The sequence below is a fragment of the Ambystoma mexicanum genome, chromosome 14, assembly GCF_040938575.1.
Source record: "Ambystoma mexicanum isolate Mex_15411 chromosome 14, UKY_AmexF1_1, whole genome shotgun sequence".
NCBI lineage: Eukaryota > Metazoa > Chordata > Amphibia > Caudata > Ambystomatidae > Ambystoma > Ambystoma mexicanum.
In genome coordinates this window covers 107,129,214-107,149,975 of record NC_090940.1, presented here as the reverse complement: position 1 = coordinate 107,149,975, position 20,762 = coordinate 107,129,214, and the positions used below count along the sequence as shown (strand labels likewise).

Here is a 20,762-nt window from a genome sequence, read left to right as displayed (position 1 = left end):
ATATGTAACAAGGTCAACAATCGGAACTGGCCAGAAAGGAGATTGTTACCCCTCTTTGGCTGGAGTGGGAAGTCTACCAAGATGGAGGCCAGAGCCAGTCATATCCCAGAGGGTGGCGTTGGCAGCTGAGAGGGACCCAATTCCGGGTTCCCCCCACCCACCACTTACTACCAGCTTACATCACCCCATACCTCGAGAACCAAGTTGGCCAGTTTCTCTCTCTCAGACCAATAAATGAGACCGCTAAAGTTTAGAAAGACTGCTCGTAAGACAGCATTACACCAGCGCATCAGGATAGATGCATCCAGTCATTAACTGCTGGAAACAGCAGGGCGAGACAGAGCCAGAGAGCGAAGGAACAGAGAGTCTACACAGCTATCAGGGGTGAAACATACTGCTCCCAAGCACAGCCAAAAACAGTGTACTGACAGCTGCACCACACCTAGAAAAATCAACGCAACTTGTACCTTCAGTGGTGCAGATGCCACAATTATGGTTTAATTACTTTGGTGCTCACCGCAACGCAACCCCCTAACACAAACTCAGACAGACTGCAATGTGGGCCACCACTATTGCAGTATGGTGGCACTGAGTGGAAGAAAGGAGCAATGCCTAGTGCCCCCAATTGTAAAGATTGATGATTTTAACACTTCCAGGGCCGGTGAAGATGGGAACAGAATGGTTAGAGCCAGCAGTCCGATGGGGGAAGGAGAAGGAGGATAAGAGGGGTGACAAAAATCAAAAGATGTGGGTTGTTCAGGAGAGGTCGGAGGAGGAGGTGGCAGACCAAGAGACCAGCTAGATGAAAGATGGTGGACTGGTGTGTGGAGGCGATTTATGTGAGTATGTGCAGGTGGGTGAGTAAGAGTGTTAGAGGACAAGTGGAAGGTCATTGCGAGAGTGACTCAGTAAAAGGTGGGATGGAGAGTAATAGTGTGGAAAGGGGAGAATAGTACTAGTGGGGGAGAGGTTTAAGTTACTTACCTGCAACTATTGTTCTCCAGCATGGGTCTGGCATGGATCCACATGCTCATGAATATTCCCAGTCAAGCTGGGAATCCTCAGTAAAAACTCACTTTGAACTGTATTTCTCCACTAAACCAATCACTGTCCTCTGGGTCATACTGCCCCATCCAATGACAGCCCCCTCCCTAAGCTCCACCCCTGGTGACCATCTTCAGATTTGGTACGTGTGTAAAGTGGCAGTGTGAACCAAGAAAAGCCACAGAGGGAAAGGAGGGGGGGGTTCGCATGTGGATCCATGCCAGATCCACGCTGGAGAACAATAGTTACAGTTAAGTAACTTAAACCGTCCCCAGCATGGAGTCTGGCATGGATTCACATGCTTATGAATAACGATTACACAGCAGTACATACACAACCACAGGAGATTGCAAGGCTCAACAGAAGTAATAAACACTCACCTATGGAACAGACTCACCTCAAACAAACAGGCTGCGTAGCAACGCTGGGTTGACTCCGGACGCCTCCCTGGAATCCCTGTTGACGGAGTAGAACCTCGTGAAGGTGTGCATAGATCTCTACGTAGCAGCCCTGCAGATGTCGAGCAGGGGTACACCAGAGAGAAACACCATTGAGGCTGCGCTGGCTCTGGTGGAATGGGCTCTCGGCCGGCAAGGTTGCAGCCTGCTAGCCAGTCGATGTCGGTGCATGATGAAGCCAGAGGGCCACCTGGATATGGAGGCCTTCGACAAAGCTTTTCCTTGATTTGATGAACTGGGAAGTCTTCCGAAAGTTCTTTGCAAGTGCCACTTAGAACTTCAAGGCACGAGCAACGACTAGCGAATTCAAGCCCCTTTCCGCTGGCGACGACTGATTCGGGAAAAAGACAGGTAACACCAAGGCTTCGTTTAGGTGGAATTCTGATTGTACCTTTGGCATAAAGGTGGGGTGTGTACGCAGTACTACCCATAAAGCGTGGAAAGACGAGTAAGGCTGCTTGCAAGACAAGCCCTGGATCTCCCCGACCCACCTGGCTGAGGTGATAACCACGAGGAAGACCGTCTTCCACAAAAGAAACCGGAGCGGGACCGGATGCATAGGTTCAAAAGGAGCTCCCATGACCTTAGTTAACACTACATTGAGCTTCCAAGTCGGGGCTGGAGCCTTCACCGGCAGAAAAGTCCTGAAGAGCCCCTTGAGGAACTTCTGGACTAGTCTGTGTGACCACAGCAAAGGTCTACCCGGAGACCTGGTGTACCTGGATATGGCAGCGAGATGCACCCTGATAGAGGCGTGAGCCAGTCCAGCTTTGGCCAAGGAAAGCAAGTATGGTAGAAGTTGCGGGGCTGTGACACGCCAGCACCACACAGAAAAGTGCTTCCATTTATGACCATAACACTTCAATGTTGTCGAGGCACTGGCCCTGGCCAGGATGTCCCTGCATTCAGCGGTTAAAGAATAATCTCTAAACTCTAGCATTGTAGGAGCAATCCCTCAGGTTCAGTGACTCTGGGTCGTGGTGAAGAATCATAACCCACCCCATCTCTGGTGAGACAGACCGGGAACAGTGACAGCCTGATGGATGGGGCCACTGACAGACGCAGCAGGTCCGATTACCAGATTTATCGCGGCCACACTGAGTCGACGAGTATTATCCTGCAGTGGCAGTGTCTGAGGGTGTTGATCACATGTAGGAGGAGTGGAAACAGTGAAAAAAAAGCATACAGGAACCGTCCGTCCCACGGGACTGAAAATGCGCCCCCACCCCCATGCTCCTCGGCTGAGGGAACCTTCTGGCAAAGCTCTGGCACTTGAAGATCACCGCCGTCTGGAAGAGATCGATCAGGGGTTGGCCCCATTTGGCAAACAGAAGATCCACCTGGTCCTGGCAAAGTTCCCACTCATTGCAAGAACGCAGCTCCCTGCTGAGTGAGTCCGTGGTGGTGTTTTTGACGCCCACCAGGTGAAAAGGGATGAGAAACATGTCTTGACGAATGGCCCAGCGTCACAAGTCCTGGGCCTCCTCGGAGAGTGCCAGGAAGCAGGTGCTTCCTTTTTTCCAGATGTAGAACATGGTGGTGGTGTTGTTGTCTGAAGCACCCTGCCCTTCAACAAAGGCAGAAAAGACTTGAGGGCCCAGAATAAGGCACAAAGTTCCAGGACGTTGATGTGGAGGTCCTTCTCTTCCAGTTGCCAGAGGATTTGGGCGTGCAACTGCCCGGTGCAAGCTCCCCAGCCCTCTAGAGAGGCGTCCATGGTGACCGCCTGGTACGGCGGCACTTGAAACAGTTCCCTGAACGAGATGCGGCCGTACACTCCACCACTGTATCGCCTGACGGAATGAGATCTTCGCCGGCAGCGGATCCCAGCTGTTGGTAGCGGCTCTTTGTCAAAAATGATTAAGCAAAAATTGGTCAAAATTATAAGATTTCTACGGAGAAAAATACACAACAAAACTTAGAGCTAACGTGAGGACTCCCCAACATTGAAGCGTGCAGTGAAAAATCTGAAGATGGCCACCAGGGGTGGAGTTTGGGGAGAGGACTGTCATTGGATAGGGCAGTATAATCCAGAAGACAGTGATTGGTTTAGAGCAGAAATACAATTTAAAGTGAAATTGAAACTTTTCTTTTAACAAGGATTCCAAGCCTGAAGACGGGGAATATTCATGAGCATGTGAATCCATGCCAGGCCCCATGCTGGAGAAGAGTAGTAGTAGTGTAGAGGGGGAGAGTAGGCGTGGTGTGGAGAGGAGATAGTAGTGATGTGGAGTAGTAGAATGGAGGGAGGAGAGGAGTAATAGGGTGGAGAAGGAAGAGTGGTGATAGTAATAACATTGGAGTGTTGAGGTAGAATGAGGTAAACATTTTGACAGGACAGAGGAGGAATAAGTAGGAGAGAAGGTGGGTGGAATTTGACAGAGGAGAGTATAGCAAAGAGAATAGAAGAAACAGGGAGAGGAACATCAGGTTGTGAGAGAAAGGAGACTGAGTTGGAGTAGAGTAACTGGATGGTACAATCCTCCACTCCTTTTAAAACATTGATGGGGTAGGCCCAGCTTAGAAAGTCCTGCAAGGAGCTTAGAGAAGGCAATTGCTGTTAGGCCTTCATTGACAGGCAGTTCAAAATAGAGAGTAGAGGTTAACCATTCCTAGAGACTAACCTGGCAAATAAGGACGCTTAGGCTAGGGTGGAAAATGGTTTGCTTAGACAAAAGAGTGAGGGACGACCCTAGAGCCTTGCTGAAAAATTCAATAAACACCCTTGGACCATCTCTGGGAGTTGGATTGAGTGTCCTTTAGGCCACCTTTGACAAAGTTCCAAACTTCTAAAACAGAGTTTGTTGTGTTTGCACCACCAAATCCAAGATTTGCAACTCTGCTGCAGCATCATGAGAACTCTGTGCATAGTGCCTCTGACTCTCTTCCCTTTTCTGTTCAACCTCCAGGTTTTATGTGCTATTTTCTTTCTTTTGTGCCTAACATTAACTTCTTCGACAAATTTACCAATTGTCATGTTTTTGGCTAAAGGCTATTAAACTTTCCATTCCTAGCTGCACTTCGGATTTTATTTCAGGTGTCCACTTCATCTCAATGATTATTGGAATGTAGTACTTTTGAGTTCTCTTCTCGCCACTCTCACCCATTTCAAGGCAGCCTGGTTAGTTGCTCTGCCCAAGACATCCGATCATGTCTTGCATGTATTAAAGCAACTGTATTGGCTTGCCCTCGGCAGCGAATCCAATTGAAGTTTGCCTACTTAGGATAGAAGGCTGTGCACGCCAAACTATTTGGCCTCCGATCTGACAACTTCTGGTAAGCGGATGTGCAACAGGTTCTCTTAGACCTTTAGCCTACAAAAATGTTGCAGCAGCTGTGGCATAATGGCATGCTCTCCACATTAATGTCAGTGAAAAAAGTCTGCTGTTCGGCAACTCTTAAAGGACCTTTCTTTGGGCTCAAGCCCCTTGAGATGGATTATTTATGCTTCTGATTTTACTGGATTGTTTTTAGTTCTTAATATACATTTTATTTGCTCATCATTATTGGTTATGTTGGCTGTACAAAGACGAGTCACAACTTGGCATCTCATTCACGCGGAACAACTCAATTTACTGTAACATTTTTACATTCACAAGATTGATGAACGGTAGTTTAAGTTCCATGACGTAATTTTTGTGGCAAGCCATAAGGAGGACTCCGACAAGGGGACATGGTTTCCAAGTAACTATTTAACTTAAAAGAAAATGCTTCACTAAACCTACTGCTAAAGGGGAATTACCTTCCTAAAAAAACTAAACTAAGGAGCTGGTCAATATTTGAAAGAAATAGTCCCTGGTCCAAATGTATCCACTAAACTGGCAATACCACTTGATAAAAATGTAAAGAAAATTATCTTGAGTGTTCCTTAACGTGGAGGGATATTTCCCCGATCCCACTCTACCACTTGGGTTCGTCACCCCACTTTGTTCAGGAGTTTGGTACCTCCGTGCTCCGCTTGTATATATGCTCTTCACTTTGTCTCCGTGACCCTGGTATGGGGTTAGGGCAACCGTTACTTTTTCCCCCCATCTGCTGTTTCGTCTAACCCCCCTCCCTTTGACCGGGGAAACACATGTATCTTCAGTGTTGCAGGATTTGCTCCCTGGTGGAGGACTCTCTTCGGCAACTGCTGCATTATCTGCCGTTTGCAGCTCCTCTGTACTGGATACAAGCGGTTTTTGGGTTCTGCGCGTATCAGCATTAGCTCACTCTTTTGCACTTGCATTGAGAGCAGAGAATTTACTACTCCCTCGGTTACTGGTGTCAGTTTGCGGGCAACAGGCCCACCACGTCCTCTGTGTGGTCACTCCTCCAGGTAAGTTTTGCTTTGTGCTGCCTTTGCTTCTCAGGCCCTGCATCTCTTGGGCCAAGGGTGTGTCCCTTCGGCATGCATTTCTCTCTGCGCCACAGCCGGCTCTGCTGTTCAGCGTGGCTCCACCCCACTCGGACATTAGCGTGTCAGATGTTTGCCTCTACAAATGGTTTCTCTCTCCATTCAAGGGTTGTTGGCACTTTTTTCTTGCTCTGCAAATTCATAGGGGCGTATTGTTCATAGTCAGCTGTCAAGCCTATGGAGAGTAGAGCATTATTCTGAGCCAAAGACAGAGGTAATGTCAGTGTTGTTTTGAGTCCAACAGCTAGATTTAATATCAGACTGTCCTATTCCCATGTAGGCAGATAATACTCTAGGTATAGGGTGTTCCCCGGGGTAAGGCGAGTCCTTGTCCCCTGGAAGGGAGTCACTCCCAATGAGGTGCCACTTTCCTGAACCCATTGGGAGGGTTCTGCTTAGCAGGCTCATCTCCATAGTCTCAAAGGGGCTGGCTCCCCCTACGGAAGAAGGTACAAAGTCTCAATACTCATAATACACAATATTGTCATTAATATTGAGACTTTGTACATGGGTGAAAGACAATTTTTGTGTCAGGGTTAAAGTGTGAGGATTTAATAGAAGAAAGCGTAAATTTATTTGGTCGATTTCCACAATTGCTATCACAGGGGTAAAGGCTAGAGGGACAATGAGCATGCAAGGTGGGGGGAGGAGGGTGGCTAACCAAAAATAGCAGGCAGCATCTATGCCTAGCTCCAGTCATGTCACCATGGACATATGAGAAGCTAGGGAAAACATAGTCCAAGAGGCAAAAGGCAGCTATTTGTGAAAATCCTGACAACTTCAAATATTGCATAAGCAAAATGTTGAATCTAAACAGGTGAAAAGCTACTTTTTGCATTAAAAATACACATTTGAAAATTAAAAATTGAGAAAGGTAAAAAGGCATGTGAATGACTTTTAAACCCAAAGTAGATTTAATCTCAAAATAGTAAACCTTGCTTTACTACAAATGAAACAGCTTATCTTATTAAATGGTGTCAAGCCCCCTTTTCCCCCAATTTCCTCCTATCAGACCATACAATACCCAGTTGCATAACGCACTTCTAACCCTCACCTGGCTTCTCCAAATCATGCCCGATTAATACCATGCTTCACATGCTTGTTTTTGTAACATGAAATAATGTGCTTAATTTTTTAATTAATTACATACTGTTTTTTGGCTCTTCAAAAATTAAACTTTTGTGCATAACTGACTTTTTGTTGATTCATTTTCTTTTTTTCTACACGTTGATTAGTTGCCAGGTATGGACCTGGACAACTATATAATCCAATCTTTAATAGACAATCAAATATCCACAGAGATAAAATCAAACTCTCATTCAAGATTACTTTCCTGTGAAATAAACACATTTCAGCTTGTTTTGTCAAATAGAAACACTGGAACGCAAAATAGTACTGAGGAAGAATTGATTTGAAAAAGAAAGTGTCTCATATTATAAACTTTGCTTTACATTATTGGAAAACAAAAATATTTACCTCCTTGACTGTGAGGTTCTTTAACGGCCCAAACGTTTGCGTCTCCATCTGCCATATTTACAAGCCATATCATTGTAGCTGTGGTTGGAAAAAAAAGTTGATTTTTGCTTAGACTTGAAAGTATCTCTGGTCCGAAATCATTTCACTGACATTAAGAACTTGGAACTACTGCAATACACCCATAGAGCTTATCAAGCTGTCAATAAGGTAACAGATAAACAAAAGTGTAATATCTCAGAGAACGGCAAACCACTGGACAGATCTTTGCAACACTGCTGCAGGACTCGACTATAAACCTGTATAGGAAAAGCAAGTTGCGGTTTCCATCCAGGACAAATCGCATAAGTTAATGCACAAATCAACCAAAAAAGCAAATGTTCACCATGGAGTGACTAGTGTAGATTTGGAATGATTTTTAGTTCCTTTATTTTGCATTCATGTTTATTGAATCTCAAAGCCAGTACATACAAATTGTAATGATCACCAAACTAAATCACAAATGCGCCCCCTAAAATAGTAGAGAGTATTAGCTTGCACCCCTTAAAACAGTACTGAGATTATGAGCTTGTGCCCCCTAGGATAATAATGTGATCATTGCTTATACACTCTAAGATACAAAAAACCCGTACCCTTCGAGATTAGCACACATTGACCCCATTCACATCTAGAAAGCACCACTACAGAATAGCACTGATTATTATCTTGCGCCCTCTAGGATAACACTGATCATTAGCTTGCGTCCTCTAGGATAGCACTGCGATTACTAATTTGCGCCCTCTAGGATAACACTGATTATTAGCTTGTGTCCTCCAGTATAACAATGATTATTAAACTTTGACCTCTAGGATTACACTGTAACCATACTTTTATAGTCTCACACCACGAAGTTTGTTTACTACAGTAAGCCTCTTCCAGGGAGACCCACACTAGTGACAGCCACCGGAATATCCCAGAGATATAACCCTAGTAAACCTCCCCAAGCGGACTACCCTAACTTGAGACAGCGACTGAACTACCCCAGCAATATCACTTGACTGGACCACCCAACAGATAGAGCCCAAGCTTGTACCAGACAATCCCCACACCCAGTCCAACACCACAAGACAGCCGGACCAAAAACAAAAAGACCAACTCTGCATCAACAAACCGAAGAAAAACCAATGAAAAACGGTCAAACCTGAAATGCTGCGCATTACGAATTGGACCAATGGAAAGAAAGAGCAGAACGAACAAACTCAACTGAACACCACCTAAGAATGACAACAGCAGAACACTCCCACAGACAGGAACGACAACAGAACCAACAAAGAGAGAAGAGAAAAATCCCTCTACCTAACTCCCTACCTCGCAAATAGTCACTTACCAGTACGAGCCAACCAACTCAACGTACAAATCAAGAACAACCGACAACCAAACCATGCAGAAGAAGAACGGACAAAGCAAGAAATAACAAGAACATAATAATCGACGCACTAACACCTTACATCACCAAAACAAGAGGACCATCCATTCGACAGCCACAACATTTAGAAGAGGAACCTGATGAAAACAAAAACCCAAGACTGAACCTAGAAGAACTTTTCAACACCACAGACAACTATACCAACACCTCAACTAGAGATCGACCTGGAAGGAAACCTTAGCACCAGTCAGAAGACAACACCCGCATAAAAGCACAAACCAAACTACACCTTAAAATCCACTGCAATCTAATAAAAGTATGATCCATACCAAAACAATCAGATCTTTGACCTTCTCTGCGACAACAGCATTGACATCCTATTCATCACAGAAATATGGCTGGATGACAACTACAAAAACACACTCCAAAGCTGCCTCCCCACCGACTTCAAATGCCTTCAGGTAAACAGGAAAAATAAAAAAGGGAGGTCTGAAAGTAAAAATAGACGAACCTTATCAACTGCGAAACCATGGCCATACACCTACAAACGAATCCAAAAACAAACATCAAATTCGTACTGGTTTACAGACCGACATACGATGCAACCTTCGTCCACAACTTCATAGAAGCCATCACCGACATAGCCATCAAGCACGAACATCTAATAAACCTGGGGGATTTCAACATTTGGTTCGAAGAAAAACACGCCAACTCTCAAAACTCACTAATTGGGCAGCTAACAACCATGAAATTACAACAGATGGTTAAAGAGGCAACACACTCGGCAGGACACACCCTTGATGCAATCTTCGCCAAGAAAAAAAACTTAGCAGGGCACCACTGATAAAAATACTTAGGCGCCACCATCTCATCATCCCATTCGTGATCACACTGCCAACTCAAGTCAGCATCCAGCCCCGCAGGCTCACACCATCCACAAAAAGAAACTGGAAAACCGTCAAAGAAAGCAACCTAATGGAACAACTGGAGATGAGCAAACCTTCAACAACAGAACTGGAGCTGGCAGACCTAGACGGGAAAGCAGAGCTACTCCACAAATGGATTGCTGATACAATTGAAAACATCGCCCCGGAAAAACTATTTATCTCCTTCAGAAAAAGAACAATGGCAAAATGGTTCACCTCACTATTAAGCACCATGAAAAAGAACAAAAAGAAGCTGGAATTAGAATGGAGGAAAGAATACAACCAAGACAAGAAAACCCAGTTCCAGAAACAAATCCGATCATACAAGAAGGAAATGCAAAAAGGCAAAGAGAAGGCATTATGCTGACAGAATCACCAATGCCACGAACGCACAAAAAGAAATTTTCAAAATCATAAACGAAATGAGAAACCCACCTGGTTGCAACAACACTCCAACCCCCTCAGAGAAACTATGCAACGACTTGGCAGACCATCTCAAGAACAAAATCAACGACATCCGACAAACAAAACAAAAAAGACCAATCTACCCTAACACTCAACTAACCTGACCTGACTAGGAGCCACAGCTGAAACTCCAAAGCTTTCCTGAATTATCAGCAGAGGCGTTTGTCAAGCTGGTAAAACACAGCAAGAAAGCGGGATCACCCATGGATCCCTGCCCCCCTGACATCTACAAATCAATCCTCACCCAAAGAACGCCATCAGGATACTACAGAAACCTCCCAAATCTTTCACTCACAATAGGAACTGTACCACGATCCTTCAAATCAGCATATATTAAACCGCTTTTAAAAAACACAAGTGGTGATGTGGAAGACCTCTCCAACTACAGACTGATTTCAAACATTCCCTACCCGGCAAAACTTCTACAAACCCACGTATACAAATTAACCCGAGAACATGCAGAAAAACACCACTTGCTAGACCCAGCAAAAGTCGGTTTCAGACCTGCAAGAGGAACAGAATCGGCACTACTATCCATCTGGGATGACCTAAAAATAAATGCAGACTCCAACACAACCTCAGCTCTGATTCTGCTCAACCTCTGCACAGCCTTCGACACATAAGCCATGACGCCATAAACAAAAGATTGGAAGATATAGGTATAATGGACATGGCACTACTCTGGATTAAATCATTCCTAGCAGACAGAACAGAAACCGTATGGGTAATACCCTTCAAATTTACTCCACGAGTTAACGACTGTGGAGTACCACAGGGATCCTCACTATCACCAATATACTGCAACATCTACCAGACTCCAGTAATCAGGATCTTCAAAAAATAAAAAATTACATGCTACAACTACGCAGACGACACTCAAATCATCTACAAAATCGAAGATACTCAAGCCAATCACTCAACCTTAACAGAGTCTACCAATCAACCAGTATCTGAATTGTCAGTGGATCATGTTCTGAAAACTATAGAACTTTAAACCTACCGGAATCAGAAGATATACACACAGTAGAATCATTTTCAGAAGAACAAAATATCATTTTAGGATTATCAGCCAGTACAAAATTAAAACCTCGATCCTCCTTCATTCCACTTTTACCAGAAGGCAATGTGGTAGACATATTGTAACAAAGCGGTACAAAAAGATCTCAGAATAATATATTTGAAAAACAGTCAACCAAGAATAGAGGACACAATATAAATCAAAAAAGGACAAGTATTAAGAGTACACAAGAGGAACAAGCAAAAAGCAAGAAGATAAAGGACTCAAACAAAGTGAAAATAATGAGCACATCAACAGACTGTAAGACATTTATTACAGTGATAAACTAAGTGCATAACTGCAAGACACTTATTGCAGTAATTAGTAACATGAATGCTTAATAAAAAGGCACCATTTCAATCAATACAGTATTGTTCTGTTGTCTTTTTCAATTTTTCAACCCTTGGACAGCCTAAGGGAAACTATTTTGAATTAGAGCTGCCAGTTTGACTACAAAAAGGAAGAATCTTTTACTAAATAACCTATACACATCAACAACATTGGGCGCCAGTAGCTGTCTTAAGGCTGTTTTTCTACAAATTTAATTTAAGAGTCTAAAAGAAGTCTTTGACTGGATGAACGCCAATAACCTGAAAATCAACCCAGGAAAGACAGAAATTGTGATTATATCCAAAAACCAAGAGAACAGCACCTACATTCCCTGGCTGACAGAAACGGGAACCACGCCCAAACCATCTAAGTTAGTAAAAAGTCTGGGAGTCTTAATGGACAACACCCTAACCTTAGAACCACATATAAACACAATCAACAAATGCTTCTTCCTCCTTCACACAACAACAAGAATCCTACCTTTCCTCGCCTTCACCCACAAAACAATTAAAATCGTCGCCCTCATGTCAAGAATCGACTACGCAAACAACCTACCTCTAGATGCCAGAATACCTCCTGAGGAAACTACAACACATCCAAAATGCAGCAGCTAGACTCCTACTCAAACTATCCAGAAGAGACGTCATCACTGCAGCACTAAAATTCTACATTAGCTCCCAGTCAAACATTGTATCATCTTCAAAACAATGTGTATAACACACACTGCAATCAGCGGACAGGGAGCTGAATTCCTACAAAAGGGAATCTACAAGCCAACAAGCTCCTCAGATCAAGCAATGAAATCCGCCTGGAACCACAACCATATGTCAAGAAAAAACTAGGGAGCTCCTCTTTCTCCCACAAAAACCTGAAACAACATCCCGAAAGAAGAAACACCAAAGACCACCTACAATTTAGAAAACTACTAAAAACCTGGCTCTTCAACACATCGGAACCAAATTGAAACTAAAGAATCAAACATGAAACACAAGAACAGACTGACAAAATATATGATGGCACAGGCAACACCCAGAACAGACTAAGGGAAACTCTTACAACATCAACAGAGACGCCGCTAGATGGAATAGAACACCAGCGACAACCCCATGAGGACAGAAATTAGCATACATACATGCCAAACACTGTTCAACAACCTCACCCACTCCATGAACGTTAGCAAGTGCCATACTCAGCTAGAATTATGAATGTTAGCAAGTACCACATTTAGATAGAATTGTGAACATTAGCCTGCGTCACATCGAGAGCGGATTATGAATGTCGGCCAGTACCACATCTAGATAGTATAACGAATATTAGCCACTGACATCTATACTACACAGGGAATATTAACGATGGCATATTTAGATAGAATGCTGTATGCTAGCTTGATTCCCATCTAGACAGGCTTGAAGGTAGGTCAGTGCCACATCTGGACACAATAGTGAACATTGGCATGCATCGTATACAGGCAGGATTGTGAACATTAGCCAGTGCCGGACGCAAGATAGAAATGCAGAGCAATACCTAGAAAGAACATGGAAATTTAGCACATATCACCTATATATAGCGAGGCCAATGACTTACCAACTAATATCTCACCCTCCACATACACCTCTCAATCTCTAACAGACACAAACACAACCCTAAAGCACAACAAACCACACAAACTTCACTACACCGCAACAAAACAAAAAACACAGCCTCGCACAACAGCACACGATGGCTACCGAACAGTAAACCACCCCCAAGCTCAGCGAACGGTGTTAACTGAGCTGAAGCTGCCAACAGCACATCACTGCTCTCTTGCACTGATCCTGCACACTCCCACTAACTTCACCCCCCCACTCCCTTTTTCCTTTTCAGATCTGCTAGGGGACCACTCCGGTGGCGATAGTTCCCGGTACAAATATCCTTTAACATTAACATTACAGGAATTTGAAAATATAGATCCTTCTATACACATACACACACTCAAAAGAGAAATGTATTTAAAATACGTTTTAACACAGCAACAGAAAGAAAACGCTGGGACCAAAAAAAAAAAAAGTTTCAAACTACTAGCCAGGCAAACTATTTAACTTGCAAAACAAGTGTTCCTCATGCAAACAGCACACAATGTCTTACTTGCCAAGATTTAATTATCACTCGCCAATGATTAGTGGAGAGTGCACACTTTGAGGCTTGTATAATGGCCCAAACAAACAGAAGAACAAGTTACTTACCCCGGTAACATTCCTTTGAGTGGATGTTCCTCCCACGGATTACTCTTCTTTGACATGTAATGTCCAGCTTCAGAATTTTTTTGTGCGTCGATGGTGTGGAGTCGATGTCCTTCGAAGGCCTACGTCGAGGGTGATGTTATTGAAGGGAATGTATAGCTCGCACAGCCCCCAGTTGGCCTCAGTTATGTTTTTCCCTCCTCTTGCAGCTGAGATGCCCATAAATACGGACATGACAGTACTAAGCCTTGGTGGAACGAAAGCTGTAATAGCACAGGAAATTCTACTAAGGGGTAGGTTGGGAGGGCAATGAGGAATAGGTGGGAGTAATATTCAGTCGAAAGAAAATTACCAGTTGCAAGTAACTTGTTCTTCGAATGGATTGTGTCCTCCCACATATTCCTCATCTTTGACAGACCCCCCCCCCCCAAAGCAGTATGTTTGGAGGAGGGTGTAGAATTACAATTCAAACATTTTCAAGTGCAGAGCAAAGTACTGCTTTGTCAAACGTACATACGGAGCATGGGAAGCATCCAGACAGTAATGTTTTGTAAACGTGTGGATGGATATTTCTAATTAGAACACCCCTTTGAAGGGCTGTAGATGTAGCCATGCCCCTGGTGTAATGAGCTCTCAAACCTTAAGGAGGGTCTTTACCTGCCAGTCGTTAGCATTCTGATAGTGAGAAATATCCATCTCAAAGGTCTGTTTGAAAACTGGCTGACCTAGCTTGTGTCCTGTGTATCCGATAAAAAGTTGGTCATCAACTCTCAATTTAGACATTCTGGAGATGTAAAAGCCTAGCACTCTAGGGTCCAACCTATGGACTCTTTCCTCTTCCTTACCAGGATGAGGTGGAGGATAGAAGGATGAATTTTCTGATTCAAATGAAAGTCTGAAATGACTTTTGGCAAAAAGGAGGGTTTGGCTTGGGTGACAGTGCCTGCAACTCGCTCACTCTATGGGCTGATGTCAGAGCTATCAATAGGATTCTCTTAAAGGTTAACGACCTTAGCGGACATGTGTGCAGAGGTTCAAATGGAGCACATATCAGGAATTTCAAAACCAGATTAAGGTCCCAAACCGGAACCTGGAAAGGAGATGGAAGTAACACATTAGTGAGCCCCTTTAGAAATTGAGTCACCAATGGTATTTTGAAATAGGAGCATTCCTCGGAAGAACACTTAAAGATAGATAGCGCTGTCAAGTACCCTTTGATGGTACCCATCTGAAGGCCCAAATTAGCTAACAGAGGAAAAGACAAGACATCCACTGTATTACACAGAAAAGGATAAACATTCTTTTCCTAGAACCAGTTGCAAAACGTATTTAAATGGCAACGGTACAAAGATTGTGTTGCTGTCTTCTGGCCGAAAACAACACTTCCATCACTTCATCCGGGAGGTCCCAAATCCTTGTATCTAAGCCTTTCAGTAACCAAGCGTGAAGGTTGAGTATTTTGACATCTGGATGGAGAACCTGACCCTCCTCTTGCGAGAGAAGGTCCTCTCTTTGTGAAAGATGCATCGGAAGACAGATGGACATGTTCAGAAGATCCGGGTAGCACGCCCTCCTGGCCCAATCCGGAGCAATTAGGATCATGTGTTTCCCGAACCTTCTCAACCTCCTGATGACATGAGGAATAACGGGGACCGGAGGAAATGCATACAGGAGTGGAAACTCCCAGTCCACTATGAACGCGTTTCCTAGAGCAGCTCTTGGAGGAAATTCCCTGGAGCAGTACAGTTTGCACTTCCGTTTGACACCGGTCGCGAACAGATCTACTTGATGGGTTCTCCAAAGGGTGACAATCTCTTGAAGGACTTCCTGAGGTAGTTCCCACTTGTGGAAGACTGCTCTGCCTGCTCAGTGTGTCCGCCGCTGCGTTCTCTTCTCCGGCTAGGTGAACTGCTGATGGGGAGAATCCTTCTCGAAATGCCCAGTACCAGAGCAGCATTGACTCTCTGCACAGTGGTAATGACCCTACGCCTCCTCTCTGGTTGAGGTAGTGCATAGCCACTGTTGTCAGTCATTATCAGGACATTCTTTCCCAGACAGAGGGTAGGAAGGCCTTCAGCGCTAGTTTGATTGCCCTCAGCTCCAAAGAACAAGTTACTCCTTACCTGGTAACGTTCTTTCGATGGGATGTTCCTCCGACGTATTCCTTATCTATGATATTTGTATCTCCAGCTTGCTGGCCTCGGAAACATTTTTTCCCAGTAGAGGGCGCTGTGCGTCGACGTCCGTCGAGTAGGTGTTCCTCGACAGCCACTGTATCGACGCCGACGTCATCATGCCTATAAATGGCCACGCGCAGCGTCCGTTGCTCAGTTCCGTTTTGTAGAGTAAGGTAGTTATTGCATGAATGGTTACTATCCTTGAAGGAGCGTAAGCTGCAACCACAAGGGAAATGTTACTGCGGGGATGGATGGGAGGGGCGATAAGGAATACGTCGGAGGAACATCCCATCGAAAGAACGTTACCAGGTAAGGAGTAACTTGTTCTTCGAAGGGATTGTGTCCTCCGACGTATTCCTCATCTATGATAGACTCCCATAGCAGTGGTATGCGATTGGAGGAGGAAGTAAGAGATGCCATATTACTCTTTAAGAATGAACAGAGTGTAACACAGCTTTGCCAAATCTAGTCTCTTGACTAGAGGAGGAATCCAGGCTATAAAATTTGGTAAAGGTATGTGCGGACGACCATGTGGCAGCCGGACATATGTCTCTAATTGGTACCCCTCTTTGAAGAGCTGAGGAGGCTGCGATACCCCTGGTCGAATGAGCCCTTACATTTTGAGGGGGCTCTTTGCCTGCCAGTTTGTAGCATTCCAGAATGGCTAAAATAATCCATCTGGAGATGGTTTGTTTGGTTATTGGTAATCCCAACTTATGTCCTGCGTAACCTACAAAGAGTTGGTCTGCTTGTCTAATTTCTAAAGTCTACTGATATAAAAACTCAAGGCTCGCTTAGGGTCCAGCCTGTGTAGTCTCTCTTCCTCTTTCCCCGGATGGGGAGGAGGATAGAATGAAGGTAAATTAATCTTCTGAGTAATGTGAAATTCAGAAACTACCTTTGGGAGGAAGTTAGGCTTCACCTGTAGAACGACTTTGTCCTTGTGAAAAATTGTATGAGGAGGTTTACAAGATAGGGCTTGTATCTCGCTAACCCTTCTAGCAGATGTTAATGCTACCAATAAAACAGTTTTGAAGGTGAGAAACTTCAATGAACAAGAGTGGAGTGGTTCAAAAGGAGCACCCTTTAGGAAGTTTAAAACTAGATTTAAGTCCCATAAGGGAACTTGGAATGGTCTTGGAGGGTAAACATTAGCTTGACCTTTCAGGTATTGTATTACCAATGGAATTTTGAAATACGATGGCTCCTCTGTAGTGCGCTTAAAGATCGATAGCGCTGCGAGATAGCCCTTAATAGTGCCAACTTGAATGCCTGAATTTGCCAAATAAAGTAAGAAGGATAACATCGCAGGTGTGCCACATGAAAAGGGTTCGATATTCTTTTCTCTGCACCAGCTGCAAAATGTATTCCAACGGCAGCGGTATAGAGTTTTAGTTGCTGGCCTTCTGGCCAAAAGCAACACCTCCATGACGTCATCTGGAAGGTCCCAATCCTTGTACCTCAACCTTTCAGATACCAAGCGTGAAGGCTGAGGGTCTTGATGGCTGGATGGAGAACCTGACCTCCCTTCTGCGAGAGAAGATCCTCTCTGTACGGTAGACGAATTGGAGGATGGATGAACATGTCCAGAAGGTCCGGGTACCACGTTCTCCTGGCCCAATCCGGGGCAATTAGGATCATGGTCTTCCGAAACCTTCTCAACCTCCTGATCATTTGAGGAATGACAGGGACCGGAGGAAACGCGTACAGAAGTGGGAACTCCAGTCCACTACGAACGCGTCTCCTAGAGCTCCTCTCGGGGGAAATTCCCTTGAGCAAAATCTGTCGCACTTCCTGTTGATACTGGTGGCGAACAGATCCACTTGAGGGGTTCCCCAAAGGGCGAAGATCCCTTGAAGGACTTCCTGAGCTATCTCCCACTCGTGGGAGACTGTGTTCTGCCTGCTCAGAGCGTCTGCTGTCAAGTTCTTCTCTCCGGCTAGGTGAATTGCTGATAGAGAGATTCCTTCCTGAATTGCCCAAAACCAGAGCTGCATCGCCTCTCTGCACAGTGGCAGTGACCCTACGCCTCCTCTTGTTGAGCTAGTGCATGGCCACTGTATTGTCCGTCATTATCAGGACGTTTCTCCCCCGTACAGACGGCAGAAAAGCCTTCAGTGCCAATCTGATGGCTCTCAGCTCCAACAGGTTGATGTGTTGTCTGGACTCCGATGGAGACCAACGACCGCTGATGGTCAAGTCGTTGGCATGGGCTCCCCACCCCGTGAGTGAGGCGTCTGTGACTACTGTTATTTCCGGCCATGGTTGCCAAAACAGTTCTCCTTTCAAGATGTTCTGTGGAGAGGCCCACCATTGAAGGTTGTGGGCTACCTTGTTTGGAATCCGGAGGAGATCTGTCATCCTCCCTGAGAATTGTGACTACTGAGTCCTCAGTGCCCACTGAAGGGATCTCATTCTCAGGCGAACCTCTGGCACAAGGGATATGCAGGATGCCATGAGGCCTAGCAACCTCAAAAAGTCGTAGGCTGGGAGACGTTGGGCATTTTGAAACCTGGTGACCATCTGCAGAATATCTTGAGCCCTCACCTCTGGTGGCGAGGCTTTTCCCAGGGACGTGTCCAGGACTGCTCCAATGAACTGGAGTCTCTGTGATGGTATCATCTGTGACTTCTTTAAATCGAGGGAGAAGCCCAGCTTGTGAAGGAAGTGGCAGACATAATCTAGTTGGATCCGAGCTTGTTCCGAAGAAACTGCTCTGATCAACCAATCGTTCAGGTAGGGGTAGATGTGAATCCCTTCCCTCCTTAGACTTGCAGCCACAACCGACATTAGCTTGGTGAAGACCCTCGGGCGGAGGTCAGCCCAAATGGCAGAACTCGAAATTGATAATGAGAGTTGCCAATTGCGAACCTCAGGTACTTCCTGTGCTTGGGATGGATTGGCACATGGAAATAAGCATCCTGAAGGTCCAGAGATACCAACCAGTCCTGAAGCTGGAGGGCCTGAAGGATCTGAGAGAGAGTTACCATCTTGAACTTGTCCTTCCTGAGGAACTTGTTCAATTCTCTTAAGTCCAGGATGGGTCTCAGTCCTCCGTCTTTCTTTGGTATGAGAAAGTAGGGGGGAGTACCAGCCCTTGTTCCTGTCCGCTACAGGTACCGGTACCGGTTCTATGGCACCTTTCTCTAGCAGGTCTATAATTTCCTGCAAGGGGAGCGGATCCGGCACTTTCAGAGAGCTGTTCCCTGGTGGATGGCTCTGAGGGATGTGTAGAAAAGGCAGGCAGTAACCTTGGGCAACTGTCTCCAATGCCCAAGCATCTGACGTAACAGCCTGCCATTCCGTCAGATGGTGAGTTAACCTGCCCCCTACAGGTGTCTTGTGATGGGAGACCTCAGAGTGGTTTGGGAGCGGCTGATGCAGTTGCCGAAGGTAAAGCGGCTCCTGCTGATGCGGCTTTCTTTCCTTTACCCCGTCCACCACGGGTAAATTTTCCTTGGCCTCTGAGCCGGCCGTCCTCTGCCTCTTCCATATGAGGAATAATAGCGAAAGGACCTTCCTCTCCAAGAGGATCCTGAGGGATGAAAATTAGTTTGGCGGATTGCAGCTCCTAGTGACTTGGCTGCTGCTTTAGATATTTGCAGTTTTTCCAAACTGTCATCCGCCTTTTTACCAAACAGGGAAGAGCCGTCAAAGGGCATATTTAAAAGTCTGGCCTGTACGTCAGAAGCAAAGCCGGACTTTCTCAACCACGCATGCCTGCGGATTGTGGTACTTGCCGCCATGGCCCTGCTGATACTGTCAGCAGAATCAATGCCAGTTTGAATGGACTCACACATTGCATCTGTACCATCTCTGATATTTAAAAATGCGTCCCTTTCTTCTCCTTCCTGGAGGCAGTCAGCCGCTGATGAAGCACACTCCCAAAGAGTGTGGCTGAACCTAGCGAGCGTACAAGTCGCATTAATAGATTTTAAAGCCATGCTACTGGCCGAGAAGACTTTCTTATCCATGGCATCATATTTTTTATCATCCCTATCCTGTGGAGCAGTGGGGTATGCAGATGTACTGCCTGACGAAGTTGCAGCCTGGACTACCAGACTCTCTGGAGTAGGGTGCTTAGATAGGTATTCAGGGTCAGCAGCAGATACCCTATATTTCACTGACAACTTCTTGTTAACCGCAGGGACAACTTCAGGAGTTTCCCAGTTGGTTAAAATCTTTCTTTGTAAAGCAGAATGAAAGGGAACCACAGGATCCTCCTGTGGACCTTTATCCAGAATATCTGTGAGGTCATCCTGTTGAAAAACAGGTGAAGGCGCAGACCAACCCATGAACTCCATAATTCTTGACATTAGGGTTCTATAAGGGGTTTCAGCATGTTCCCCTGGGTCTGGTTTGACAAATTCCACTTCTGGGGAAGTGTCTAGGCCACTTGCTTCCTGTAATGCATCCTGAAGGTCTTTCAACCTTCTTTCCTCAGAGGCAAAAGTCTCTGGTTCAGGTGATGTGGTCCTCTGCAGCCCAAAAGGCCCTTCTTGATCAGAATCTTCCCTTTCTTCATAAATTGAAGTTAAGGGGGGATGCTCTGGCCTGTGAAATGGTATAAAACGCATCTCTAAAGCAGAGGGAGCCATCATCAGTGGCCTTGAAAAGGTCCATGTCGTCGACGCCGATGTAAAAATCCTCGAAGGCGCCGACAAAGGCATAGGGAAAACTGGAAGAGGCCTCGAAGAACTTGAGAGGATGTCGACAACGTTCTCGACGTCGTGTCGGAGGCTCTCGGTGTAAACGTTGGCTGTGGAGTAGCCGTGGGTTTTTCTTTTATCTGCGTCGACGCCGGCCTCGACT

The 20,762-nt window shown here is 45.3% G+C and overlaps 1 protein-coding gene across 4 annotated transcripts in view; it reads right to left on the bottom strand.

The window, feature by feature from the left end:
- The window catches only part of PSEN1 (presenilin 1), an 855,645-nt gene that overhangs the window by 229,582 nt on the left and 605,301 nt on the right, over nt 1–20,762 (bottom strand). For all 4 annotated transcript variants that reach the window (XM_069638637.1, XM_069638636.1, XM_069638638.1 and 1 more), the window contains exon 8: nt 7,375–7,452. In XM_069638637.1, coding sequence (XP_069494738.1) covers nt 7,375–7,452 — 78 coding nt within the window. The remainder of the gene's footprint in view (nt 1–7,374; nt 7,453–20,762) is intronic.